At 43.4% G+C, this 21,798-nt stretch overlaps 6 protein-coding genes across 6 annotated transcripts; 3 read left to right on the top strand and 3 right to left on the bottom strand.

The window, feature by feature from the left end:
* The first annotated feature begins 5,308 nt into the window (after positions 1-5,308).
* Positions 5,309-6,102, top strand: BDB00DRAFT_826252 (uncharacterized protein). The gene has a single exon (XM_053123712.1). It carries the CDS (start codon positions 5,445-5,447, stop codon positions 5,862-5,864), a length of 420 nt encoding a protein of 139 aa, XP_052979209.1. The 5' UTR covers positions 5,309-5,444; the 3' UTR covers positions 5,865-6,102.
* Positions 6,103-7,228: 1,126 nt separating this feature from the next.
* BDB00DRAFT_826244 (uncharacterized protein) lies at positions 7,229-8,501 on the bottom strand. Its single transcript, XM_053123711.1, has one exon. The coding sequence runs from the start codon at positions 8,374-8,376 to the stop codon at positions 7,528-7,530; it is 849 nt and encodes a 282-aa protein (XP_052979208.1). The 5' UTR covers positions 8,377-8,501; the 3' UTR covers positions 7,229-7,527.
* On the top strand, positions 8,502-11,299 carry BDB00DRAFT_929397 (MoaB/Mog domain-containing protein). The gene is made up of 8 exons (XM_053128965.1): positions 8,502-8,690; positions 8,753-8,782; positions 8,896-9,119; positions 9,203-9,560; positions 9,677-9,883; positions 9,963-10,665; positions 10,746-10,908; positions 10,985-11,299. The coding sequence occupies exons 1-8, from the start codon at positions 8,669-8,671 to the stop codon at positions 11,219-11,221; spliced, it is 1,944 nt and encodes a 647-aa protein (XP_052979207.1). The 5' UTR covers positions 8,502-8,668; the 3' UTR covers positions 11,222-11,299.
* A 105-nt stretch (positions 11,300-11,404) lies between these two features.
* BDB00DRAFT_764605 (P-loop containing nucleoside triphosphate hydrolase protein) lies at positions 11,405-14,709 on the top strand (the record flags this gene model as incomplete). The annotated part of the gene is made up of 3 exons (XM_053119465.1): positions 11,405-13,359; positions 13,447-13,960; positions 14,035-14,709. 3 exons carry the CDS (start codon positions 11,405-11,407, stop codon positions 14,707-14,709), a joined length of 3,144 nt encoding a protein of 1,047 aa, XP_052979206.1.
* A 158-nt stretch (positions 14,710-14,867) lies between these two features.
* On the bottom strand, positions 14,868-16,804 carry BDB00DRAFT_826237 (uncharacterized protein). The gene is made up of 6 exons (XM_053123710.1): positions 16,555-16,804; positions 16,398-16,453; positions 16,237-16,307; positions 15,978-16,095; positions 15,637-15,864; positions 14,868-15,572 (listed from the first exon to the last, which is right to left on the bottom strand). Exons 1-6 carry the CDS (start codon positions 16,562-16,564, stop codon positions 15,003-15,005), a joined length of 1,053 nt encoding a protein of 350 aa, XP_052979205.1. The 5' UTR covers positions 16,565-16,804; the 3' UTR covers positions 14,868-15,002.
* A 1,489-nt stretch (positions 16,805-18,293) lies between these two features.
* BDB00DRAFT_826234 (Aldehyde/histidinol dehydrogenase) lies at positions 18,294-20,585 on the bottom strand. Its single transcript, XM_053123709.1, has 6 exons — positions 20,400-20,585; positions 20,212-20,293; positions 19,695-20,069; positions 19,327-19,565; positions 19,138-19,261; positions 18,294-19,064 (listed from the first exon to the last, which is right to left on the bottom strand). The coding sequence occupies exons 1-6, from the start codon at positions 20,526-20,528 to the stop codon at positions 18,445-18,447; spliced, it is 1,569 nt and encodes a 522-aa protein (XP_052979204.1). The 5' UTR covers positions 20,529-20,585; the 3' UTR covers positions 18,294-18,444.
* Positions 20,586-21,798: the final 1,213 nt, after the last annotated feature.

The raw sequence follows: 21,798 nt of genomic DNA, 5'->3' as shown, positions 1-21,798 counted from the left end.
AGGTTGTAAGTACCGTGTAGTTCAGAGCTCTTCTATTTGATTCAATAAAACTGCCTTTCATAAACCAACCTGCGTCAATGGCGGCTGCCTCACTATGCATTTCGCCCCCATCATTACCGAACTCAACATCAGCAGCACTTATGACAAGATCATTGTCATTTTGCTCTCCATCGGCAACTTCATCCTCAACTGCGAACACATTATCCTCGGCAGAAAAAAGGACATGAAGACTTGAAACGACGTCTACATTACATAATAACGATAAATGACTTATTCGCACATCTATTACACTAACAATATAAGTCTCATATTAGGGGAGGAAGAATCGACCACCACATCATCATCCATGTCCATATCAGTATCGTCGCCTGGCCGCAACGGTGATGGAGTTGAGCTTTGGCGCAAATTGGCTTCAATATTGGCTACAATGGCACCCACTAGTAGATATACAAGATACATTGATAAACTCAATCTTCGGGATGCGTGTAGAACAAGTACCATTGTGTGAGTAGCTCTGTGAAGCACCATTTAAAACGCGCCGCTGATGATATTCGTGCGTTCTGCTTGGCACCATTTGGAAGCCGGTGTTGCTATTGCCCTCGAGCACACTGGACAGAAGCACGCAACTAACAATTCGTTGCGATTGAGGTCCATTGTGCCAAAAAAAAAAGTAGAGATTAAGAGCAAGTCGAAGTGTCCTTACATCTGTATGCTTCTACATATCTTCTACTATAACACATTATGCACTTCCTACTTTGTGTTTTTTCTATCACATGTTACACTCTCTGTAATGATACACATTTACACTAAAGAGTCGGGGATATGGTTTTTGCATAACAAGGTGTAAACAATATGGGGGACTATGTCTATATTAACGTTGTAACATGCATAACTAGAAAAAAGACGAACATGTGAACCAAAAAAAGCGGATGTCCTTTTACGTACGTAGTGATAAATATGTATTTGTCCGTTTTTGAGATGTTCACTTTTTCGAACACTGTTCCTTTATTCCACAACCTTCTTCCCCCCCCCAAATTGAGACAGTTTATGTTGCCGCTTCTTATGCAGCAGCATCATAGTATATGCAACGACTATCTTTGTGTGCATTAGCTCCTTTCTCACTTACATATGCTACCGAATATAGTAGCTGTATTTGCTGCAGGCTACATACTTTTTTTTTTCATACCAAAACCAGGTCATAGGCACATATCACCCTGTTTTTCAAAGCCTGTGATATGTACTTTCTCGCGCAGTGCGCGATCCTCTACAATTATCCATTACTCAACTCCACAAATGGTTTTGCTCATTCTCAAATTCCAATTCTCCATATTCCCACAGTGGGCGAGCTGGGTAAGAGGCGAATAAGAAAAAAAAGTATGAATTTGCTAACTGTAAGTGATGTTAGCTGGAAGTGCGCATACTGTAGGGACTCACATTGAGTTTAAGCGTTGCGGCAAAGACAATTCCTCAAGTTATCAACTTGAGGTTCATATGCATCTTTAATAGTTGGGATTTTTGCAATCAATCAGTTATAAAAGTGATATGCCGATAGACCGACCTCTTTACTATTGCACAGTAGTGCCGCTGCTACGTTGATCGAAGAATGATTCATTCTTTTATACCTTGTACGTTGACACAGTAACTCTCAATAGTACGATACGCAATATTAGTGAAATTTCTCGTACTATCATACCAGGCATTGCTTCCCAAGGAGCAGCTGCACATTTTGTCCTCAATACTGGCACAGCTTCTCAGCAAATCCGCATCGGGGATCCGTGCATGCACCTGGACCACAAGTGTAAGCTTACAAAAAGAGTAGCCAATGCGCTCTTCGTATAAAAGTTGGATGAACGAAGGATACGGTAACATCGGCCGCGACTAGGTACTGTGCTTCTTTCAAAGTTATCAAGGGCACAGTCTATAAGCAGCTCACGCTTTGAAGCAGAGTATCTCTCTTCCTCACTGCACTCAGAAAAAATGAGGGGCCCTGTCAAAACAAGCAGGGCAGATCATTACCAAAACACATGCATGGGTTGTGCGCAACTTTGCATGCGCGTTGACGGCATAAAATTGGTTTGAAAGAACGCGATTAACTTTCCTTCTTACTACCATATTCAACATTTTCGCGTTTAAGTCTTGATCGTTGTACTAGAGCAAATGTTGACTGGCTCTACATATAATGATGCTATTATCAAGATATGTATAATCAGAATGGCTCTACACTGGCTCACTGACAAGCAGATCGCTGCCCTCGATGCATCGCTTGCCAATGACTGTCAGCCGTTTTGAAACCCACCCGTTTTGGAACATATAATGGGAGTTTTGTACAGTATCTTCCTCTTCTTATGTTGCTGCAGTAATCATTCGATAAATAGTCGCAATAGGAGAAAGACATGATAATAAATAAATGAGATATCTTTGAAAATAGATCGTTGAATTTCTCTTATGACAGACTTCATCAGGTAGATATGGAAAAACAGAAGGATGAGTTGTGCGAACATTTTGCGTAAATTTATCACTTTTCTTGTAACTTAGGATGTATATTCTAGTGGCTTACAACTAAAATCATGCACCCTACCCTGTAAACGGTTTCACTTGCTGAAAGTCAGTTTCCACAACAAGACACGAACTTTGTAAATCGTCTGCTCGATATCCTGGAATTGTAAATCGGAGCGGGCTCGACGTCATGTACTTAAACGTTTAAAGGGTATAGTAGTATATTAGTCTGTACTGGTTTATTGAAAAAATAGTAATATACTGTAGCTAGTATTTGAATTATGGAAAATATAATTGGTTCACAAACGTCCTTGGTACTACAGTCTTCTCAGTGAGGCGGATCTACCAAGTGGTTCTGTGATCATTATTCATATCTCTAACCGCACATTGTTCCATTGCTGATCAGTGTAAGTAATATTGTTATTAGCAATGATTCTTCAAAGTCTCACGCTGTGTGTCTTGTTGTTAGTTCTAAAAATTTTTTTTGCGTAGCGTTAAGATGGTGATGTATACCAAAATACTGTAGGTGTTCTGGTTCATCTCAACGACGAGAAAGCTTTATGCGGATTCTCTTTTGGTTGTTTAGTAAAAGATGACATGACTAATTTTGAATATCGTTTTTGCCCCCTAGAAGACTTTACAAGGAGCTATCCAAATAAGGTCATGCTCCTCCAACCACTTGCACAAGTAGTACCACTTCCTCCGATCAATTTCTGTAAAAGTTATAAATGAAAAGCATTGTACTGTACATAAGACTTTACCGTTTCGAATACCTGTCGTTTCGATAAAAGAAATTTCAAGTCCCTGACTATGAACGGTAGGAAGCACATGATACAACGATTTAATAATGATATTATGCTTCACTATCTATAGACTACAGTGTGTATACATATGCATAGTAGAGCCTATCCATTGGGTCTTACGTACTTTAAGCTAGCTATGATATGTGAGCTAACAGACCTTCACGAATAATCAATACTATAGAGCTTTAAAAAAGAAACACATGTGCGACATATATGTCAAGTTTTGTGGCTGTATAATAAGCACTTTTCTTCACTTCATGTCCGTTATCATACATAATTGTACTTTTTCCATATAATTCTATAAAATTAATCCATTATACACCTTCGCTGAAAACTGAGGATAGTCTCTAATTTCTCCAGTAAAATGGTCAAAATGGTGCATGAAGTTTTAGAATTTCTTTTTGTGTATCATTTATAACTTTTTACTGTGAGCTTCGTTGTAATTACACAAAAAGTACGAAGATGAGTGATTGTGTATATACATCTGTAATTAGCGTTGACTATTACCAATTAGCATACTCCGCATATCCTACTGGACACAGCTGCTATGAGTTACTGACGTACAATTATCTACTCTACCGGTCAGATTTATGATGACGATCAAAATCTTTCCACATTACCTATAAATGATCATTTTCTTCTTGATAATTGAAATAACAGGAAAAGAACGAAGGGATTCAAACGCACGTACTGTGCTAACGCTGTACACTACCTACAGTATGTGGAAGTCAGAAAGGGGGTCTCATGGAAAATAGAAAAGGAGAGGAAAGACAAAAATATCTATTATGCTGAGTACTTATTTATGGATTGCGTACGGACCTTTTATTACTCTAACAAGACTTTGGGCTAGATCTATGATTCTCTTTCTCTTATACATATTACACCCTTTTCTTCTATTTACTTCTCTGCAAATAATGCCGCAAGATCAATTATCTCTCTCTCTCTTTCGTACATTTTCATAATTCAGTACACAGGTGTTCTTGTCGTTTGTTACATCCTAATGGTTTACTGCATCCCCCTATCCGACTACCCGAGATTCATCAATTATCACATAAGGAAATGTCTGTTCTTCATAATGATCAGTGCCGAGCACCGCTTGGTGCTGTTATTTCAATAAGTGGATCATGGATCTTGCTACAACTCTGTCAAAAGTCCATATAATAGTTGATCAATGCACCACATATTTCTCACATCACATATAGATCGCTACCGAACCTGTTTTCCTTCCCCTTTTACCTCTCTCCAGCACACGACAGCAGCAGAACTAATAAGGATTCTGCTGCAGATTAGAGTGAGAAGCCCATGCAGGAGTTGCTGGGGCTGACAATATGTAGTAAAGGGGGTGTGGGATCAAAGGGGAAAAGAGAAGAAAGGAGAACCGGAAATCCGTACTAGATGGAGCTAATTGCGATCACTAATCATCGAAAGGAGGGAGAAAATCTATTGTCACTGTTTTCAGGTCGCTATTGCTGTTATTGCTGCTGCATAGCTGCTGTATGATGCTGCCAATAGTGACCAATGCCATTTGCGGGTTGATACTTCTGCCGTGCATATGGAGAAAAGCACCAACACCGCGTAAACACATTCGTTCTTGTTTCCATCGCTTAAAAATGTCATGAAGCCACTTACTTCTTAACAGCTCCTTGCAAAAAAAAGAGAATATGTAAATATGTAATGCAGCAAAGTGTTGTATAAAACACATGGTTTAAATATGTTGCTGACGCGACCCGATAAACGTATAGCAGCTATATGTGCATTATACTGAGCAATAGCAATCAGAAGTCATCTAAAACTAATTAAAACATAGGCTATCCTTTCGAGAGATTAAGGTTTTTTGGAAACGTGTGCCGTGTACACTTCAGCCTGAAGAGAGAAAGCTTATTGGCAATTGAAAGCAGTAGTGATTAGCAGAAAGCCTGTAATTAGGCAGGAGGTATGATAGCTAAAATGAATGCACAAGTACAAGATGCTTTAGCATGACTAAAAAAAATTGATTAATCTTTTTATGGTAACGATATTTATATCGGGCCAGGAACAATTGAATTGGCCAGAGTTCTAGACTTGGCGCTAGTCTGGTACCAAGTAGACGATGATGATTGTGTGTGGAGGGGGGTGGGGAGGATTATCTAGCAAGGAGGTTCACCCATGAACTCGAACATCTCCGTTTTTTTTTTCGTCAAAATCATCCTGACGCCTGGAACAATTGAGTATATAAAGGTCGGTCGTTTGAAGGCGGGAGTAAAAGGAAAAAAGTCCATCTCTTTGTTCGATCGTTTACTTTTTTTAAATATCCTACGTCTCATTACCATGCAGTTGATCAAGCTCTCACTCGCCATTTTTGCCGTCGGAACCCTGTTGGCGGCCACACCTGCTCAAGCAGAACCTTTCTATTGCAGCTGCTACGACAACAATGGAAATGCTAACGGTCCAGTAACCGCACAATGTTGCGGAAAATATGGAATCAGTCTCAATGGCAATACGTGTACACTGGAGGAAAACCTTGTCATGTTGAAGGAAGCTGCTGGATGTTGCTCGGAGCAAGGAACTACTGGAAGATGTACCTAGAGGAAGTTGCTATAACGTAGCAAGACAAATGTCTCAACCAACCAGGACTACTACCTACTATCCTTAGTTGTTTCTTTCGCCCATCCTCCTTTTTTCACCTTCTTGGCATACGATCTCTCCATCTCCCCCCACAATTTCTTTTCCTTCCCTCTTACTGTCGTTTTATACCCGTGTTCTTTGGCTGGTGATAGCGGTTAAAGTAGTATTTGTCAAGAATGTTGTTACAATTAAAGCTCATCATTTAATAAGTTCATGTTACATATGGCAGTATCTTAAGTGGATATCACAAATGCCATGTAGTAGGTAGTGGAGGTTGTTAACATCGCATTGTTGACTTGCAGAAAATTTTTTATGTCATTCATGTAGGAACAACAGTGCCGCCAGATGATAGGGTTTGCATGAAGCACTACTATTGCTGGAGTAATCTTCATCCAAGATATAGCAAATTTAATTTCGCAAAAGTAGACTATTGTCGTAGTTGATACCCCACCATTTAGCAAAACTTAACGCTTATTATAATCAATATGCTAAGTTACATGATACGAGATACAGACGACGTGCTATAAGCTGACTGTGCAAACGACTGATGAGATCGCTGTTAATGGAACATATGATTTACTTACGACGTGAATATCCATATATTGTGTAGATAGACCAAGGAAAAATGGAGCAGTTTTTATTAATAAATAATAACACAAGCTCTTTTTTTTTCTTCTTCAAAAAGTGGCATGATTATAAGAGTGTCCCTCTGCATGCACAGTATCACGCGAGATGTGCCAAGCTGTATTAGCTTTTGTGGGATGGACAGAGGATGAATTGGAAAAAGCACAGGCCAAGTGATTTCAAATGAAAAAAACCAGGATTTCTTATGCATTGCCCCAACAACTATCCTTTTCCCAACAACACCTATTGTTTTCGTTTCGCACGACAAGTAACCATTATCTATCTCTCCCCCGCACATTCGTTTCCTCTCTTTTCCATTCATTAGCGAAATCTCTAGCAAAAACAACAATGTTCGAACTCATTTCCAAAGCATCCCAATTCCTGGCTGCCGCCATACTTGCTCCAGTGACGCTTGTTATTCTCTTTGACGTTACGGTATACGCTTATCGACAAGTCGCTTGCCTTGTACTAGGAAGCGGACAACAAGTCATTAAACAGATCTGGCACCAGTAATGGACACCACTATATTTTTTATCAGCAGCAGTTAAATGATACCCTCCTTCTTCAGACAGTATATCATATTTTTCATCATGCCATTGTATTATGAGCACCTTTATCATCTATGTAGTACATTTTCAATATATTGGCACTTTTACCTGTATAAATCATATAGCGCAATGAACGAAATATAAAGAGGCTTATCTTTGTCTTAGTCTTTTTTACTGAATGCTTGAGGCTAATTAAACAAGTCTCGGGGGATAAAGTGCGAGATGTATCAACATGAAGAGCGCTTATAAGTGCAGTATGTGTGTACCTGGAGTGATTTAGAAGAGATGAAGATGGAGGAGTTGTGGGTTAGATGAAAAAGGGGGTATCGTGAATTGTTGTAGCAGTCATAGTAGTAGCTCTGAGGAAGAAGTATTTGCAAAGTGTGGAACAATCGATCAATGTTGGCGACAAATGAGGATGTGGGTGAGCAGAGACAGAGAAGAGTCATTCTTCAAGCAGAAGCCGTAGCAGGCTTTTCATAGATTTCGCTCATGAAATCCCAATCATCTTGAACCATCATGCTAGTAGCCTTTGTGACGCAGTCCATGGTTACACCTGTGGTACTCTTGTCTGTTACATGTGATGACTCGTCGTCAGTATTATCGCCCGTTGATACCGCTTTGTTCTCGTTGGCGTCTGCTGTTTGCTGCTCGGATGGTAAAAGTCTCTCAGGTTTTTGCTTCTTCGTTGTAACGCCATTATTGCCATCCTCTTGAATGCTCCGTCCCAAATCCTTCAAGAAACGGTCCAGTCGTCGATGGAATCCCAGCAAAACCAGATGCAAAAGGCGCACCATGGGCCTTGGAATCGATCCTTCCTCCACGATTTCGAGAATCACCTCACCATCCGTCGTGCTGTTTATCTGGAACGTCCAAGTGCCTACAAACGTCGGTTTATCTTGCCGTTGTCGTGAATCTTCTTCAATGACACGCGAAAGTATCTGACGCTGTTCAGAAGCTGTTGCTGCTGTCGTTGATTGGTTACCGCTGTTGTTGCTGACAATAATCGTAGTCGTGATACGTTTGTTGCGTTTGGTGTGCTCTGTATAGACGAGTTGTCGTCCTTGGTCCGTTTCTTTTTTGTCAAAGTCCACGCGCTCCAAAGTGGGCTGCCATGATGGATACGCTTCAACATCCGTCAGAATCTGCCATAACCGTTCAGCTGTGATGTTTTTGTATGCTTTGGTGCGCGAAACAACATGGTCTTTTGGTAAAAGGCAACCAAGTATATAGATGAATAGAGGCGCAGAGGGAATGAGTACAAGTATAGCTGTGATAATGACAGCTACGATCGGAATCATTGTTTTGAATTTGTCTGTAATGGAAAAAAAAAGAGGGAGTATTTATAAGGGAGTTTGGCAGTGCCAGAGAAAGAAAGAGTGAAGTTGTTTCGTTTTATAGGTGAAAGAGAAAGACCAGAAAAAGAGGGCCTACGTGCGTGGCAGATCACGCTGCACCAACAAATAGCAGCTCTGGGCCTGTCGGCATATTTTTTTTTAGCTAACAACTTCCGACAGCTAGCAGAACGTTCAAAAATTCAATCATAATGTTACGTTCCTGTGTGTCGTTCCTTTCTTTTCCGAACGCTGAGCAATGGCAGCCGAAAACGACACGCGTAAGCCAGCCATTCACTAATACCAACATTTCGAATAACTCAACTCCGTCCTTTATCAATAGCTTCAATGTACACTGTTGGCATACTTACAGGTAATCAAGAGCATGACACCTCACCATCCACCGCCACCACCGCGTTTCCCATAACAAACTGTGCTGACTGAATATACTCTTTTACGTGTGGGATACCGCTCGGCCTACAACAGTCAGCGATACTTCCTCAATCGACGCAACAAAAGACAAAAGCGGCCCATTATTAGCCGAATTGTTGACCGAAACACGTCAATACAATGTTCGACAAACAGCCATTGTACCCGATGAACCAACGCCCATTAAGAAAACTGTCGAGCACTGGTGCGACACTATGGGTGTTGACCTTGTCCTTATCACTGGAGGTACTGGTTTCTCCCCGCGCGATCAGACACCCGAGGTAATAATCTCTTGTTGTTTTCTAATAACTTTTGCTTCAGGATAAGTACTTTAATAAAAGGGGCCGCCATATATTACGTTTAGGCAGTTACACCATTGTTGGATCGGTTGACACCTGGAATAACTCATGTGTTACTGGCTAGTTCGGTGGCCGTCACACCTTTTGCTGCGCTTTCCCGACCGGTGACCGGGATTCGTAAAAAAACGTTGGTCATATCATTTCCGGGTAGTCCCAAAGCTTGCAAGGAAAACTTGATGGCCATATTGAATATTTTGCCTCATGGAATGGATTTGTTGAAGGATCAACCACCGTCGTCATCAAAAAAGCACTCCGGGCATCATCACGGCCATCATCATCACCATCATAAAGGTCACGCTTGCGTACACCGTTCAGATACACATGGTCAACACGAGAGTCGATCCGTATCTCTTGATGCTCCAGGTATAGAAAGTTATACAAAATAAGCGATATGTATAGATCGCGGCGGAGGCGATGGAATTGTTATCTTGGCTTATCGCAAAATTTTGGAGATTAATATTGATCGGAGGAACAAATAGTATCTCAACGTGCAAGAACTTCGCCTTATCCCATCATTCCTGTGGATGAAGCAGAAAAGCTGGTGGCAGATAATGCTCATCTTACCGATATTGTATCAGTCCGTGTTTCACAACAGCTTCTTGGTCACGTGTTAGCAGAGGATGTCGAGGCTGTTGAAGCCGTTCCCGGTTATCGCGCATCAATTGTGGATGGTTATGCAGTGCGTGGTATGGTTAAGTTTGGAAGCTTTTTTTTTTAAAAAAAAAGACGGACACAGCGCATTGATTAACAGAAGAGTTCAAATAGCTTCACAAGGACCGGGCATTTACACCGTTGGATCCGTTTCGCTTGCAAGCGATAATGATGACTCATCATCATCATCATCAAGGATACCCCACGATCATATCGTTCGTATTGCAACCGGAGGCATGGTCCCAGCCGAGATGGATGCCGTGGTGATGGTGGAAGACACAAGACTAGTAGAAGTGTCAGAAGACGGCAAAGAAGAGAAACGCGTCGAGATTCTGGCCAAATCAATAACGAGTGGCGAAAATATCCGTGAAATCGGAAGCGATTGTGACATTGGCACGGTGGTCGGGTACAAAGGCCAAAACATCTCATTAGTAGGTGGAGAACTCGGCGTGCTCGCCTCTGTTGGTATTCGTCAAGTTCAAGTTTATCGCAAGCCACGTGTGGGTGTGCTGTCTACTGGCAACGAGGTAGTGGACCATGTCAGCACTGCCCAATTGAAACAGGGTGAGATCCGAGATACGAATCGAATTACTTTGCTTGGTGCTATCAAAACGGCAGGGTTTGAGGCCATTGATTTGGGGATTATCAAGGATAAGGTTCATGACATTGAATCAAGGCTACGAGAGGCCCTGGAACAAGTAGATGTACTCATTACCACTGGCGGTGTATCGATGGGCGAGGCAGACTTCATGAAGCCTGTGTTGGAGCAGAAGATTGGTGCCAAGATCCATTTTGGTCGAGTAAAGATGAAGCCAGGGTAAGTCATCCTATGTGGACTCAAAAGAAGGAGATAGCAATCATATCATCGTCGATCGTTTAAATATAAGCGGAATATAGAAAACCAACGACATTTGCCACAAGAGACTCGGATAACAAGCTCATCTTTGCGTTGCCTGGTAATCCTGCTTCAGCCATAGTGACATTCTACCTGTTTGTCCTTCCAGGGCTTAGAAAGATGGCTGGATACGCTCAGCATGAAAACCCGGTCATCCCAGTAGAGGTAGCCTTTTTCTTCTTTTTATCTAGCAGTAGCTTAAGCACTCACTAATAGAGGGAGGGGGACTGGAAAAATTTAGATTACCGACGATGTCTCCCTGGATCCTCGGCCAGAATACCACCGAGTACGAGTTTCCATCGTGGGCAACAGGTTCATTGCAGGATCAACGGGTGGCCAGCGTAGTAGTCGGATGCTCAGCTTGCGACAAGCGAATGGACTCCTCAAGCTACCCGCATGGACTGAAGGAAAACAGAAATTAGCAAAGGGAGAAACCGTTCCATGTGTATTGATTGGCCCATTGAATCCTTCCGCATGATTTTGATTCATCGAGATTGTCCTTTGATTTGACTCGGACATCGTGGCGGAGTAAACATACTTTTTTTTTTGTTATCCCAAAAAAAAAAAAAAAAAAGGAATATTTCTTTTTTTTGCTGCGACAGTCCCTTTCTCTCTTCCCTTTATCACTTTTCCTTTTTCCTCGGACTCTCTTCCTCTATCCATGGCAGTCCCTACAACTGACGTGGCAGCCACGATCGCCGATCTTTTAAAAAAGATTAACACTGCCCCTACGAGCGAAGAGTGTGATGAAGTAGCTCGTCAATTGGCAAAGATCGTCAAAGATGGCGGTCTTATCTTGTTAAAGCACCATGGCATCCTCGACAAGCTGAATTCAGCAGCACGTAACAAAAAGTCTGGCATGGAGCGAGAAGGCGCACTGATTGGCTTTAATGCCCTGACCGATGTGTTGGGTAACTCTGGTGTGCCTTTGCTTTTGCAATATCTCGGCCTGTTCCTTGACTTGTATGCCGATAAGGGCACCGTCGTGCAGGAGGCAGCACAAATGGCTTCAGAAACCCTCGTCAACGCCGTCCGTCCCGAAGCAGCACATATCTTGTTGCCTATCCTCTACGATGGCATGGGCCACAATGGCTCCAAGAAATGGCAGACCAAATTGGGCGCTTTGCAGTTATTGGACAAGTACACCAAACGATCCCCTGAGCAAATCGGCGAGTGTTTGCCGCAAATCATCCCTGTCGTATCCAATTGTTTGTCAGACACCAAGGCCGAGGTCGCCAATGCGGCACAAAAGACCATGATGGCCGTGTGTGCTGTCGGTGGTAACCCGGATATCGAAAAGCATTTGAAGGATCTGGTCCGCTGCATGGGCGATCCCACACGTGTACCAAAGACGATCGAGAAATTGGCAGCAACCACATTTGTTGCTGAAGTCAACGGCCCTACGCTGGCCATCATGGTGCCCCTGCTGACACGTGCGCTCAACGAACGATCCACACTGGTGATGCGGCAGACGGTCATTATTATCGACAACTTGTGTAAGCTTGTGCGTGATCCCCGCACTGCCGCACAGTTCTTGCCCCAGCTTTACCCAGGTGTCAACTATCAAGCAGAATCCGCTTCGTTCCCCGAAATTCGTGAATTGGCTGGCCATGCTAAGCAGACTTTGATTGATGCTGGCGGTGCAGTGGAGCAAAACGAAAATGCCGATGGTAACGGCAACAACAACAACAACGGTGTTGGTGCATTCCAGGTCTCGGTAGAGGATGCAACCAAGGTAGTTCGTGCGGAGGCAACAAAGATTCAGGGGTTCCTCGATTCGTTCTTCAATCCCTTTATTACGTACACCGGCGCCGTCGTTGCCGACTGGGTGCGCCAAGAACTATACATCAAGGATACATGGGCCGATGTCATTTCCGACTACTTGAACACCGTGCTGATGCCTCGCGACGTGCCCGCCATGTGCAACCGAGTATTTGATCATTTCCTGAATCTGTACAAACAACATGGCGGCAATACAGACTCGTCATTCGATGATCAAGAGGGTGAAGAATTGTGCAACATTCAAGATTTCTCGCTCGCTTATGGTACCCGTCTTTTGCTGAATCACACCAAGCTCAAGCTCCATCGAGGCCAACGCTACGGTCTGTGTGGTGAAAACGGTGCTGGTAAATCCACATTGATGCGATCGATTGATCAGGGCAAAGTCGAGGAGTTTCCTTCCAAGGACCAAGTTCGAACGGCCATGGTCGATTATGCGGCCCAGGGAGCCGATACCTCCTTGTCGGTGTTGGATTATGCATGCGCCGATCCCAATCTCAAGAGTCTGAGCCGCGAAGATGTCAAGAAGGGTCTGGAGGATGTTGGATTCGATGACGAGCGTCTCAAGGTCATTGTCAACACATTGTCCGGTGGTTGGAAGATGAAGCTGGAGTTGGCTCGTGCCATTCTCTTCAAGGCTGATATCTTGTTGCTCGATGAACCTACGAACCATTTGGATGTCCACAATGTCAAGTGGTTGCAAGACTACCTTGTCAGCCAAAAGGACGTGACCTGTTTGATTGTTTCTCACGACCCAGGCTTCTTGGATGCTGTGTGCACACAGATTTTGCATTATGAGAAGAAGAAGCTTCGCCTTTACTCGGGCAATCTCACAAGGTAAGTTGCTGCGGTAGTTTTTGTTTCTTTGTTTGTTTGTTTGTTTATTTATCATGACGCAATGATTAATTGTTTATTTTTTTTTAGTTTTGTTGAGCAATACCCACCCGCTGCCAACTATTATACCCTTGAATCATCCACTGTGAGCTTTTCGTTCCCCAAGCCCTCCGTTTTGCAAGGTGTCCGCAGCAACACAAAGGCTATTCTCAAGGCAACCGATTGTACCTTCCAGTATCCTGGTCGAGACATCCCATCACTCTACAATGCCACAATTTCTTTGTCTCTCTCCTCCCGTGTCTCTGTCCTTGGTGCCAACGGTGCCGGTAAAACCACGTTGATCAAGTTATTGACCGGTGAAGTCGTACCCCAGACCGGTGTTGTATGGCGCCATCCTGCACTTCGTATTGGTTATGTTGCCCAGCACGCGTTCCACCATTTAGAACAACATCTTGAAAAGACGCCCATGGAGTATCTCCGATGGCGTTACGAGACGGGTGAGGATAAGGAAGTTTCCATGAAGGAAACGCGTCAGATCTCAGAGGACGAAGCCAAGCAATTGGACAAATATATTGACATTGACGGCAAGTCTCGACAGATCGAAGTAAGATCCATCATTCCTTTATTACTCTTTTACTGTCTGTGATTAATAGTTGCTAACAAGTGATTCTTCTTTAGTACCTGATTGGTCGTGCCAAGTATAAAAAGACCTTCCAGTATGAAATCAAGTGGAGAAATGAACGACACAAGAACAACAGCTGGGTATCTCGTGAGAAGCTGCTTGAACTCGGTTTCCAGAAACTCGTCCAGCAATTCGATGACAAGGAAGCATCGCGTGAAGGCTTGTTGTACCGCGAATTGAACGTGGCTTCTATCCGACAGCATTTCACTGATATTGGCTTGGATGCCGATATTGCCCAATACAGCAAGATGGGTGAGCTCAGTGGCGGTCAAAAGGTCAAGGTGGTCATTGCTGCAGCAATGTGGAACAACTCGCACATGCTTGTATTGGACGAACCTACCAACTTTTTGGACCGCGATGCTCTTGGTGGTTTGGCAAATGCTATCAAGAACTGGGAAGGTGCTGTGGTCATGATTTCTCACTCGGACGAGTTCACGTCTGCTCTGTGCCCCGAGGCCTGGCATTTGGAAGCGGGTCGTGTGAGCAAGGCTGGCAAGTCCGCGGTCGAGGACGAAGTCCAGGTGGACGATGAAAAGGTCAAGGCGCGTATCAGCAAGAAGAAGAAAAAGACAAGAGCTCAGCTCAAGGACCAAGAAGCACGCCGTCGTGCACGAAAACTCAAGTGGTTGATTGAAGGCGGTGAACGCGAACCTGATACAGACAGCGATTAGAACACTTCGTGGAAGAAACATCCACCCTAGAGAAAAGTTTCATATTTTATAGTAGTACCCATCGATAACAAAACAAAACTGCATTCTTATCCTCCCTATCCCCTGCTGCCATCACATAGAATCCTCATCAAACACATACACCATACATTCTCTGCTACCTTTTTATACTTTTTGTTTTTGCAATTTCATTTCATATTTCATGAATCAACTAAGATATGAAGTCATTATAGAAATGTTCAATTCAAGTTTTGTTTGTTGTTGTGCATTAAGTGTGTCTGAATAACGATAAATGTCTACGTGGAAGCCTTTGTTTCGTCTGTTGATCGCCAAACTGGGACGCGATCTGCTTTGGATGGATGATGGTCTTCTCGTTGTCCTTGTTCTTGATCTTCTTCACGATGTTCCTCTTTTTGTGTTAATGTGGATGTGGGGACTTGTTGTGACGGAGAAGCCGTTGTTGCCAATCCAGCCGCGGGTGCAGCAGTATCGTCATTCTCATTGTCTCTGTCATTCATGGTCACATCACCATCGTTGTATCCGTCGTCCGGAACGATCGGATCGCTGTGGAGTTCAGGAGGCGAAGCTGCCGAGGATAAGTGGGTTGGCGACGACATGGTTGAAAAACCGACAGCTGCTGCCGCTGCGGCATCATCTGCAGCAGCTGCCACCACATCATCAGGTACAGGCTGTTCCTCTTCCTCATCCTCTCCTGCGTCCGCGTCTGCTTCGACTTGTACGTCCGCGTCGGCGTCCGCATCTGCGTCTGCGGCAGTCGTAGGATTGGCTGATCCACCACCAGCAACATACGTCTTCATTGCCTCCTCATACTCTTCCATTTCCTTTCTATACATGTCATAGTATTTCTGCAATCACTCAGTGAGTCAAAATTGCCACCCATTTCTTCTTTCATAAAATCATATAGTTTACCTGCTTTTCATCCTTTGTCAAACCCTTCCACTTTTGACCCAGCAATTTTGTCACATCACCCAAGTTCTCTTGCGGGAATTCGTCCTTGATTTTGTCTCGCTCCAATCGACAATATAAGAAGAACACGTTGCCCGGGCCTTTGGGTGCGTTGGGATCCTTTTTCTTTTTGGGCGTCTTGAGCGTTTTGTCTATTCGTCCGCGCTTTCCGCCATGATTTGATGTATGGTACTAATTTTATACATAATGAGCATCATATGTACATCCGAGAGTCAGGTATCGCCAGCCAGCACACGCAGCCACAAAACGTGTCAAACTTTGTAGGAAAAAGGGGGGTGTGTTACCATGTCCTCATCATATCCTATATCTGAATGATCACTGTCGGCCAAAGCTGTTGACGTGTTGCCTATTCGAGAAGACGAAGAATGGTGATGGACCTTTTCCATTCTTTCCAGCAGAAAACTAAAAGTTGTGTATAAAAGGGGTGCGGGAGAGATATAGACAGATATCAGTATCTTCATCATCGCCCATAAACCTTCTCAGCCAGACACACAAGCACCCTCCTCTCTTCATTTAAGCACAACTCTCTATCGTTCAACTCACGTTCGTTCTAATCTTAAACGATTGATACTCTTACGAGCTTTGTGAATTCGTACATGAAGAAGATCATTTTCCTACACCCATCATAAGGTAAATGAGTCAATTGGGAATTGAGCAGGAGAGGGGTAGTGAGGGGCGGGACGACGAAAATAAAATAGTGTTACATCTTCAATGTCATGCACTCGTCGTTTCAGTTCCTTGTACTTGGCTCTGTATTTATCTTTTTTTGTTGTAAAAGAACAAAGCACAAATGCGAATGAAAAACAGTCAACAAACTGTGTACGATTGCCATGGTGACAACTGTGTAAATAATAATACTACCTTCGGTCATTGCAACTCAACAGAATTATATTTTTGGAAAAAAAGAGAGAGAGAGAGTAAAGAAAAGAAAAAAAAAGGAGCAAAAGCGCAAAAGTGCGTAGTGGTGCGTGCGTGCGTGCGTGTGTGTGCGTGTGTGCAAGTAAAGAAAGCCGAAAGGGAAAAGGTAAAGAGAGAAAGAAGGAAGAGGAGAAAGAAAGAAGAAGGAAAGAGAAGAGAAGAGAGGGTGTGTGTGTGTGCGTGTGTGTGTGTGCACTATGGGCTGTTGTGTAGTGTCTTTTGTTGTTATAGCGTGTGGTGGTGGTTCTTACCTTCGTTCTGAGGTGCAAAATAATAAGTACCGCATTTGGAGAGCACTGCCTTTCCCATTTGTAAATTAGGTACATGAAATACAGCGAGCGGGCTCTTTTGATCTTTCTTACACCAGAAATTGCATTTCTGCATGTGCACCGATGCGTGCATATTCCTTCTTTTTGCCTCTGTCAACAACAATAGCATTACCCTTCTTTGTCTTGTGTGTCAATCACAGCGGAACGGACACACTTTTCTTTAGTGTCCTATAGCACCTTCTACCCACAAACAATCGCAATGTCACTTACATGTCAGAAGAAGAAAGAGCCTTCATGAGAAGAGGAGGTAGGCGACGAAATTGATATATTCTTAAACTCAGGGGTATCCTCAATGTATATATCAGGTCAGTAGTAGCACAAAGTTAAATCTAAAAAAGGTGTGTATTTCATACTTTGTCGTAACGACACCTGGACGCATAGCCATTCGTTAGGCATTATCATCTTCTCTAGATGCTACTTATTACGGATATATACCTTGTTCTAGCTTTATAAATATACAGGCACATTTCCTAACGCACAGTCAAACAATAATACAGTTTATGGAGCAAAAGCTGCCCCAGCTACTATAGTTGTAAAATTAGCAGCCGGCTACCAAGAAACACTTTTATGACTACGATGTCTAAACTGCCAGATGCATCATAGATTCATGCATCAAAGGTATCGAAGAAAGGCTAGTTATTTTCTTGTGCTGATCAGTGTGCGTATGCTTATGTAATACAGTATAACATATTATTTCTAGTTGCAACAATCTGCAGCAGCAACATGTGCGTAGATGCAGGATACGCCATAAACCCCAGATAATTACATACAACAGTGTTCCCTGGCTACTGCTAATTTTCAATGCTTCTTGCTATCATTTTCTACATCCCTTGGAAGAAATATCGTTAGATTAGCTTTTTATGTAGCGTAAGTTACTTCAGATATGGTTACCAACAAAACGTTGAATAAGATGACTTTCCATTGTAACTACTGGCTCACAATTCTTAACTCAATTCACACCAGCACCACCACGATGGTCCATCAATGCTGCAAGAAACAAACCAAGCCCCTCTCAAAGACTGTGCCCATACGTTGGCAACGCAACGCGACCCGTTAAAAGTACACGATGACGTTGGTCGGAAAGCTTCTCGAAAGAATGGACACATTTAAAAATTAATCGCAAACCAAGTTAGCGTTGCAGCAAGGAAAGGAAGATCCTGAGTTTTGCAAGGACATAGTCAAGCAATCGAGAATTGACAAAGAACAGCACGCAACCATGATCGAAGCATTGAGACGGGAACTAGCTAGATTAAAGATGTAGCAGGTGATGAGCTTTAAAAACACGTGACCAACTAACATTATTCACTTCGCAGGACTTTGTTATCAATAAACAACGTCGATTAAAGACGCACACCAGCAACCAAGATATGTAATTAAAGTAGTATACGCTTTGTATTGGTCAAGGAGGGAAAAAGATGAGGAAAGTGTATGTATGTACAATTGATCGGAAATGCGTGTTTGAATTGGGGGCATGTGTGAGCAATGAGCAGGATATCATATCACTTTAGAGACCACCCATGTTGATATACTTGATGTTCATGTAATCATCCAAACCGTACATCGAACCTTCACGGCCCATGCCACTCTCCTTGATACCACCGAAAGGCGTGTAGCAGCTGGAGAGAATAGGCGAGTTTGCGCCAACCATACCGGTTTCCAACTTTTCAGCCATGCGCCAGATACGGCCAATGTCACGGGAGTAAAAGTAGCTTGCAAGACCAAACTCGGTGTTGTTGGCAAGAGCAAGGACTTCCTCCTCGGTTTGGAATTCAAAGATACCAGCAATAGGACCGAACGTTTCTTCGCCAGCAATGGCCATCTCGCTGGTCATGCCAGTAATAACAGCAGGCTCGAAAAAGTTGCCGCCCAAGTGCTTGCCACCCACCAAAAGCTCACCGCCCTTGCTGACAGCATCGTCCAAGTGACGCTTGACCTTCTCAATGGCCTTGTCGTTGATCAAGGGACCGTGTGTGGTATCGGGGTTGAAGCCGTGGCCGACATTGAACTTGGAAACCTTCTCGGCCAAGCGCGAAGCGAACAGAGGGTAAATACCCTTCTGCACGTAGATTCTGTTGGCACAGACACAAGTTTGGCCAGAGCCACGGAACTTGCATGCAAGGGCACCTGTGTAAAAAGAACAATTGCGCATGAGCAATCCCCTCTCTTTACTTGATGTGATGTATCCTCTCGTATTTACCTTCAACAGCAGCATCCACATCGGCATCGTCAAAGACAATGAAAGGAGCGTTACCACCCAACTCCATGGAAACCTTCTTCATGGTGCCAGAGGACTGCGACATGAGAAGCTTACCAACGGGAGTCTAGCAAAACAAAGTAAAATATACAATCAGTAATCATACCACACACGCCAGTATATGTAACATACCGAACCAGTGAAGGAGATCTTCTTGACGATGGGGTTGGTGCACAATTCCGTTCCAACCTCAGCAACGCTCTTGTCTGTGGTAACGACGTTGATGACACCCTTGGGGATACCAGCGCGTTGGGCCAACTCGCACAAGGCCAAAGCGGAGTAAGGAGTCTCAGCACCAGGCTTGATGACGACGGTACAGCCTGCAGCAAGAGCAGCACCGACCTTACGTGTGATCATGGCGTTGGGGAAGTCTGAACGTTCCACGGTTTGTCAGAATTTTTATATTTGATTACAAACCCCACATAGGCACGACGCAAACGATCGATCGATCGATAGCGAACGACGCGACTACTGGAAATTCAAGAAAAACAAACACTTACTCCAGGGAGTGATGATACCGACAACACCGACGGGCTGCTTGATGGTAAGGAAACGCTGGTTGGGCATATGCGAGGGAATGACGTTACCGTACGAGCGAACAGCCTCTTCGGCAAACCATTCAAAGTAGCTTGCACCATAGGCGATTTCACCCTTGGCCTCAGCATACGCTTTACCGTTCTCCCAGGTCAAAATTGTAGCCAAATCCGACTGGCTCTCCATCGTCAAGTCGTACCACTTTTTCAACAAGTCGTGGCGTTGCTTGCCAGTGGTCTGCGACCAAGTCTTGAAGGCATCGGATGCGGCCTCGATGGCCTTCTTGGTATCTTGAGCACCCATTTCGGGCAACTTGCCAATCTCGTTGCCAGTGGCAGGGTCTGTTTTTTTGTGTAAAACCAAGTCATAGTCATAAATCGTGATTCGTAAGCATAAGGCAGCGTGTTATTGAAGTTATGTAAGCGTCATTTGAAAACTCAAAGCGCGTTTTGAATATGACAGAGAATTAAAAAAAAAACTTACCAACGACACTGAAGGTCTTGTCACTAGTAATCCATTCGTCGTTGATGAAGGCTCCGTTACGGAACAAGGACGAGTCAGACAACTATGGATGATGATAATAACGAGAAAAGGGCGTGTGAATGGGATGTGTCGACTCTGGCCCAGTGTGGATAATACTACTGCTGCAGAGAAAAACAAAGCAAAGCTACCTTGGGGATTTCGACAGAGGAAACGAAGCTACGGGTGGCGTTGGACATGATGAATTTTCTTGCTAAAGGTGTGCGGGTTTGATTGAGACAGGCTCTGATATAGGGTGTGCGTACAGCTGCTCTGATCATCACGGGGGGAAATTTGGCAAAAAAGCGCTGGTTTTTATATGCAGAAAAAAAGTGCAGACTATGGAAAAAAGCGGTTTCAGACAACCCCGAAGAGTCAATTTAAGCCCTTTTGCATTGCTGGGTTCTAACCTTATTACCAAATTTTACGGGACGTTCAAACACACACACAGTTATATCTTTTGCCATTGTATACTGAATCGCATAGACTCGTAAGCATTGTTCTATCAGTGAATTCTTTATAGCGTACCGGATTCATTAGCGCTTTGACATGTAAAGGTATTCTTTCTCTCAATGGAAAGATTGCGTGCAGGACCTATGAAGAAGCGCCAAGTTCCACAGTAAACAAAAGTATACAGTAATTGTTTTCTCACACACGCGCAGCATAAACAAAAGAGTAAAGGTGTGGTCTTGTTTCTCTATTCGGGCATTGTCGGCCCCACACAACGAAGGTGTCATTCACACGCTTGAATGGGACGGTGCTGCTGAAGGCTGTGGCTGGCCAAGTACCACTCAGCAGCCCCTACAGATCTAAAACCAAATCGAGTCGGGACTTTTTTTTTCGAACTGTTCCAATGTGTATAAATGAGGATGCTTAGATTAAACCGGTTTTGCATATGAGCCGTCAATACAACACACCGCTAGAACAACTTCTAGATACACGGATTGCACATCACCAACTCTGTAAAAGCAAGTCCTCTTATTGCACGCTAGCTGATATTTGTTTTTATACATACAAAAAGCTTATTTATAAAATGATGAACCCATGATTTTCTGTATGATATGCGACATACCATGTAGTATACCAGCCGAAACAGACGGATACGAGCAAGCAGATCACGGTGAGCAGATCATATCTTTGGTGTAGACCAATATTTATTTTGTCGTGACAGACGTCAAGTAATAGCCTATATTCAGTTCATAGTCACTATTAAGAAATCTCGTAAAGAACACCCCATTCTGTCTTAATTCTAAAAATGGCAGAAGCACACAGCAGAGAAAAAGTCGATAAAGACATAACCGACAAGGAGATAGTTGTTAAAGTCCTTTCTTAACGCTTTCTATCTATAAGTTACACTTATCTAAGTCCTTGAGCAATTAAAAAGCATTGAAAGCACTGTTGTCAAGATTAACTTCATTCCACCTCACTTACCAAGAAGGATGCTGACGGAGAAAGGAAAGAGCATGGACACAATAGAGGGGGTTTTTTAATAAGTGGAGCTAGTTGCAATGTGTCATGTTCGTGTCTTTGAGGAATAAGCGGGTGCAAAGA

The sequence above is a fragment of the Zychaea mexicana genome (genome assembly GCF_025766255.1).
Source record: "Zychaea mexicana strain RSA 1403 chromosome Unknown BDB00scaffold_42, whole genome shotgun sequence".
In the NCBI taxonomy this organism is placed as follows: domain Eukaryota; kingdom Fungi; phylum Mucoromycota; class Mucoromycetes; order Mucorales; family Lichtheimiaceae; genus Zychaea; species Zychaea mexicana.
The sequence above is the reverse complement of the archived record's forward strand: the minus strand, read 5'-3'. Positions and strand labels throughout refer to the sequence as shown.

Excerpts from the sequence above, each read along its gene's own strand:
- BDB00DRAFT_826252 (XM_053123712.1), top strand. The coding sequence starts at position 5,445 with ATGAACTCGAACATCTCCGTTTTTTTTTTCGTCAAAATCATCCTGACG.
- BDB00DRAFT_826244 (XM_053123711.1), bottom strand. The coding sequence starts at position 8,376 with ATGATTCCGATCGTAGCTGTCATTATCACAGCTATACTTGTACTCATT.
- BDB00DRAFT_929397 (XM_053128965.1), top strand. The coding sequence starts at position 8,669 with ATGGCAGCCGAAAACGACACGC. Across the intron at positions 9,120-9,202 it reads CGCGCGATCAGACACCCGAG|GCAGTTACACCATTGTTGGA; the intron begins GTAATAATCTCT and ends TATTACGTTTAG. Across the intron at positions 10,666-10,745 it reads CGAGTAAAGATGAAGCCAGG|AAAACCAACGACATTTGCCA; the intron begins GTAAGTCATCCT and ends AGCGGAATATAG.
- BDB00DRAFT_826237 (XM_053123710.1), bottom strand. Across the intron at positions 15,865-15,977 it reads TAGGATATGATGAGGACATG|TACCATACATCAAATCATGG; the intron begins GTAACACACCCC and ends GTATAAAATTAG. Across the intron at positions 15,573-15,636 it reads TGACAAAGGATGAAAAGCAG|AAATACTATGACATGTATAG; the intron begins GTAAACTATATG and ends GAGTGATTGCAG.
- BDB00DRAFT_826234 (XM_053123709.1), bottom strand. The coding sequence starts at position 20,528 with ATGATCAGAGCAGCTGTACGCACACCCTATATCAGAGCCTGTCTCAAT. Across the intron at positions 19,262-19,326 it reads AGATCTCCTTCACTGGTTCG|ACTCCCGTTGGTAAGCTTCT; the intron begins GTATGTTACATA and ends TTGTTTTGCTAG. Across the intron at positions 19,065-19,137 it reads TGTGGATGCTGCTGTTGAAG|GTGCCCTTGCATGCAAGTTC; the intron begins GTAAATACGAGA and ends CTTTTTACACAG.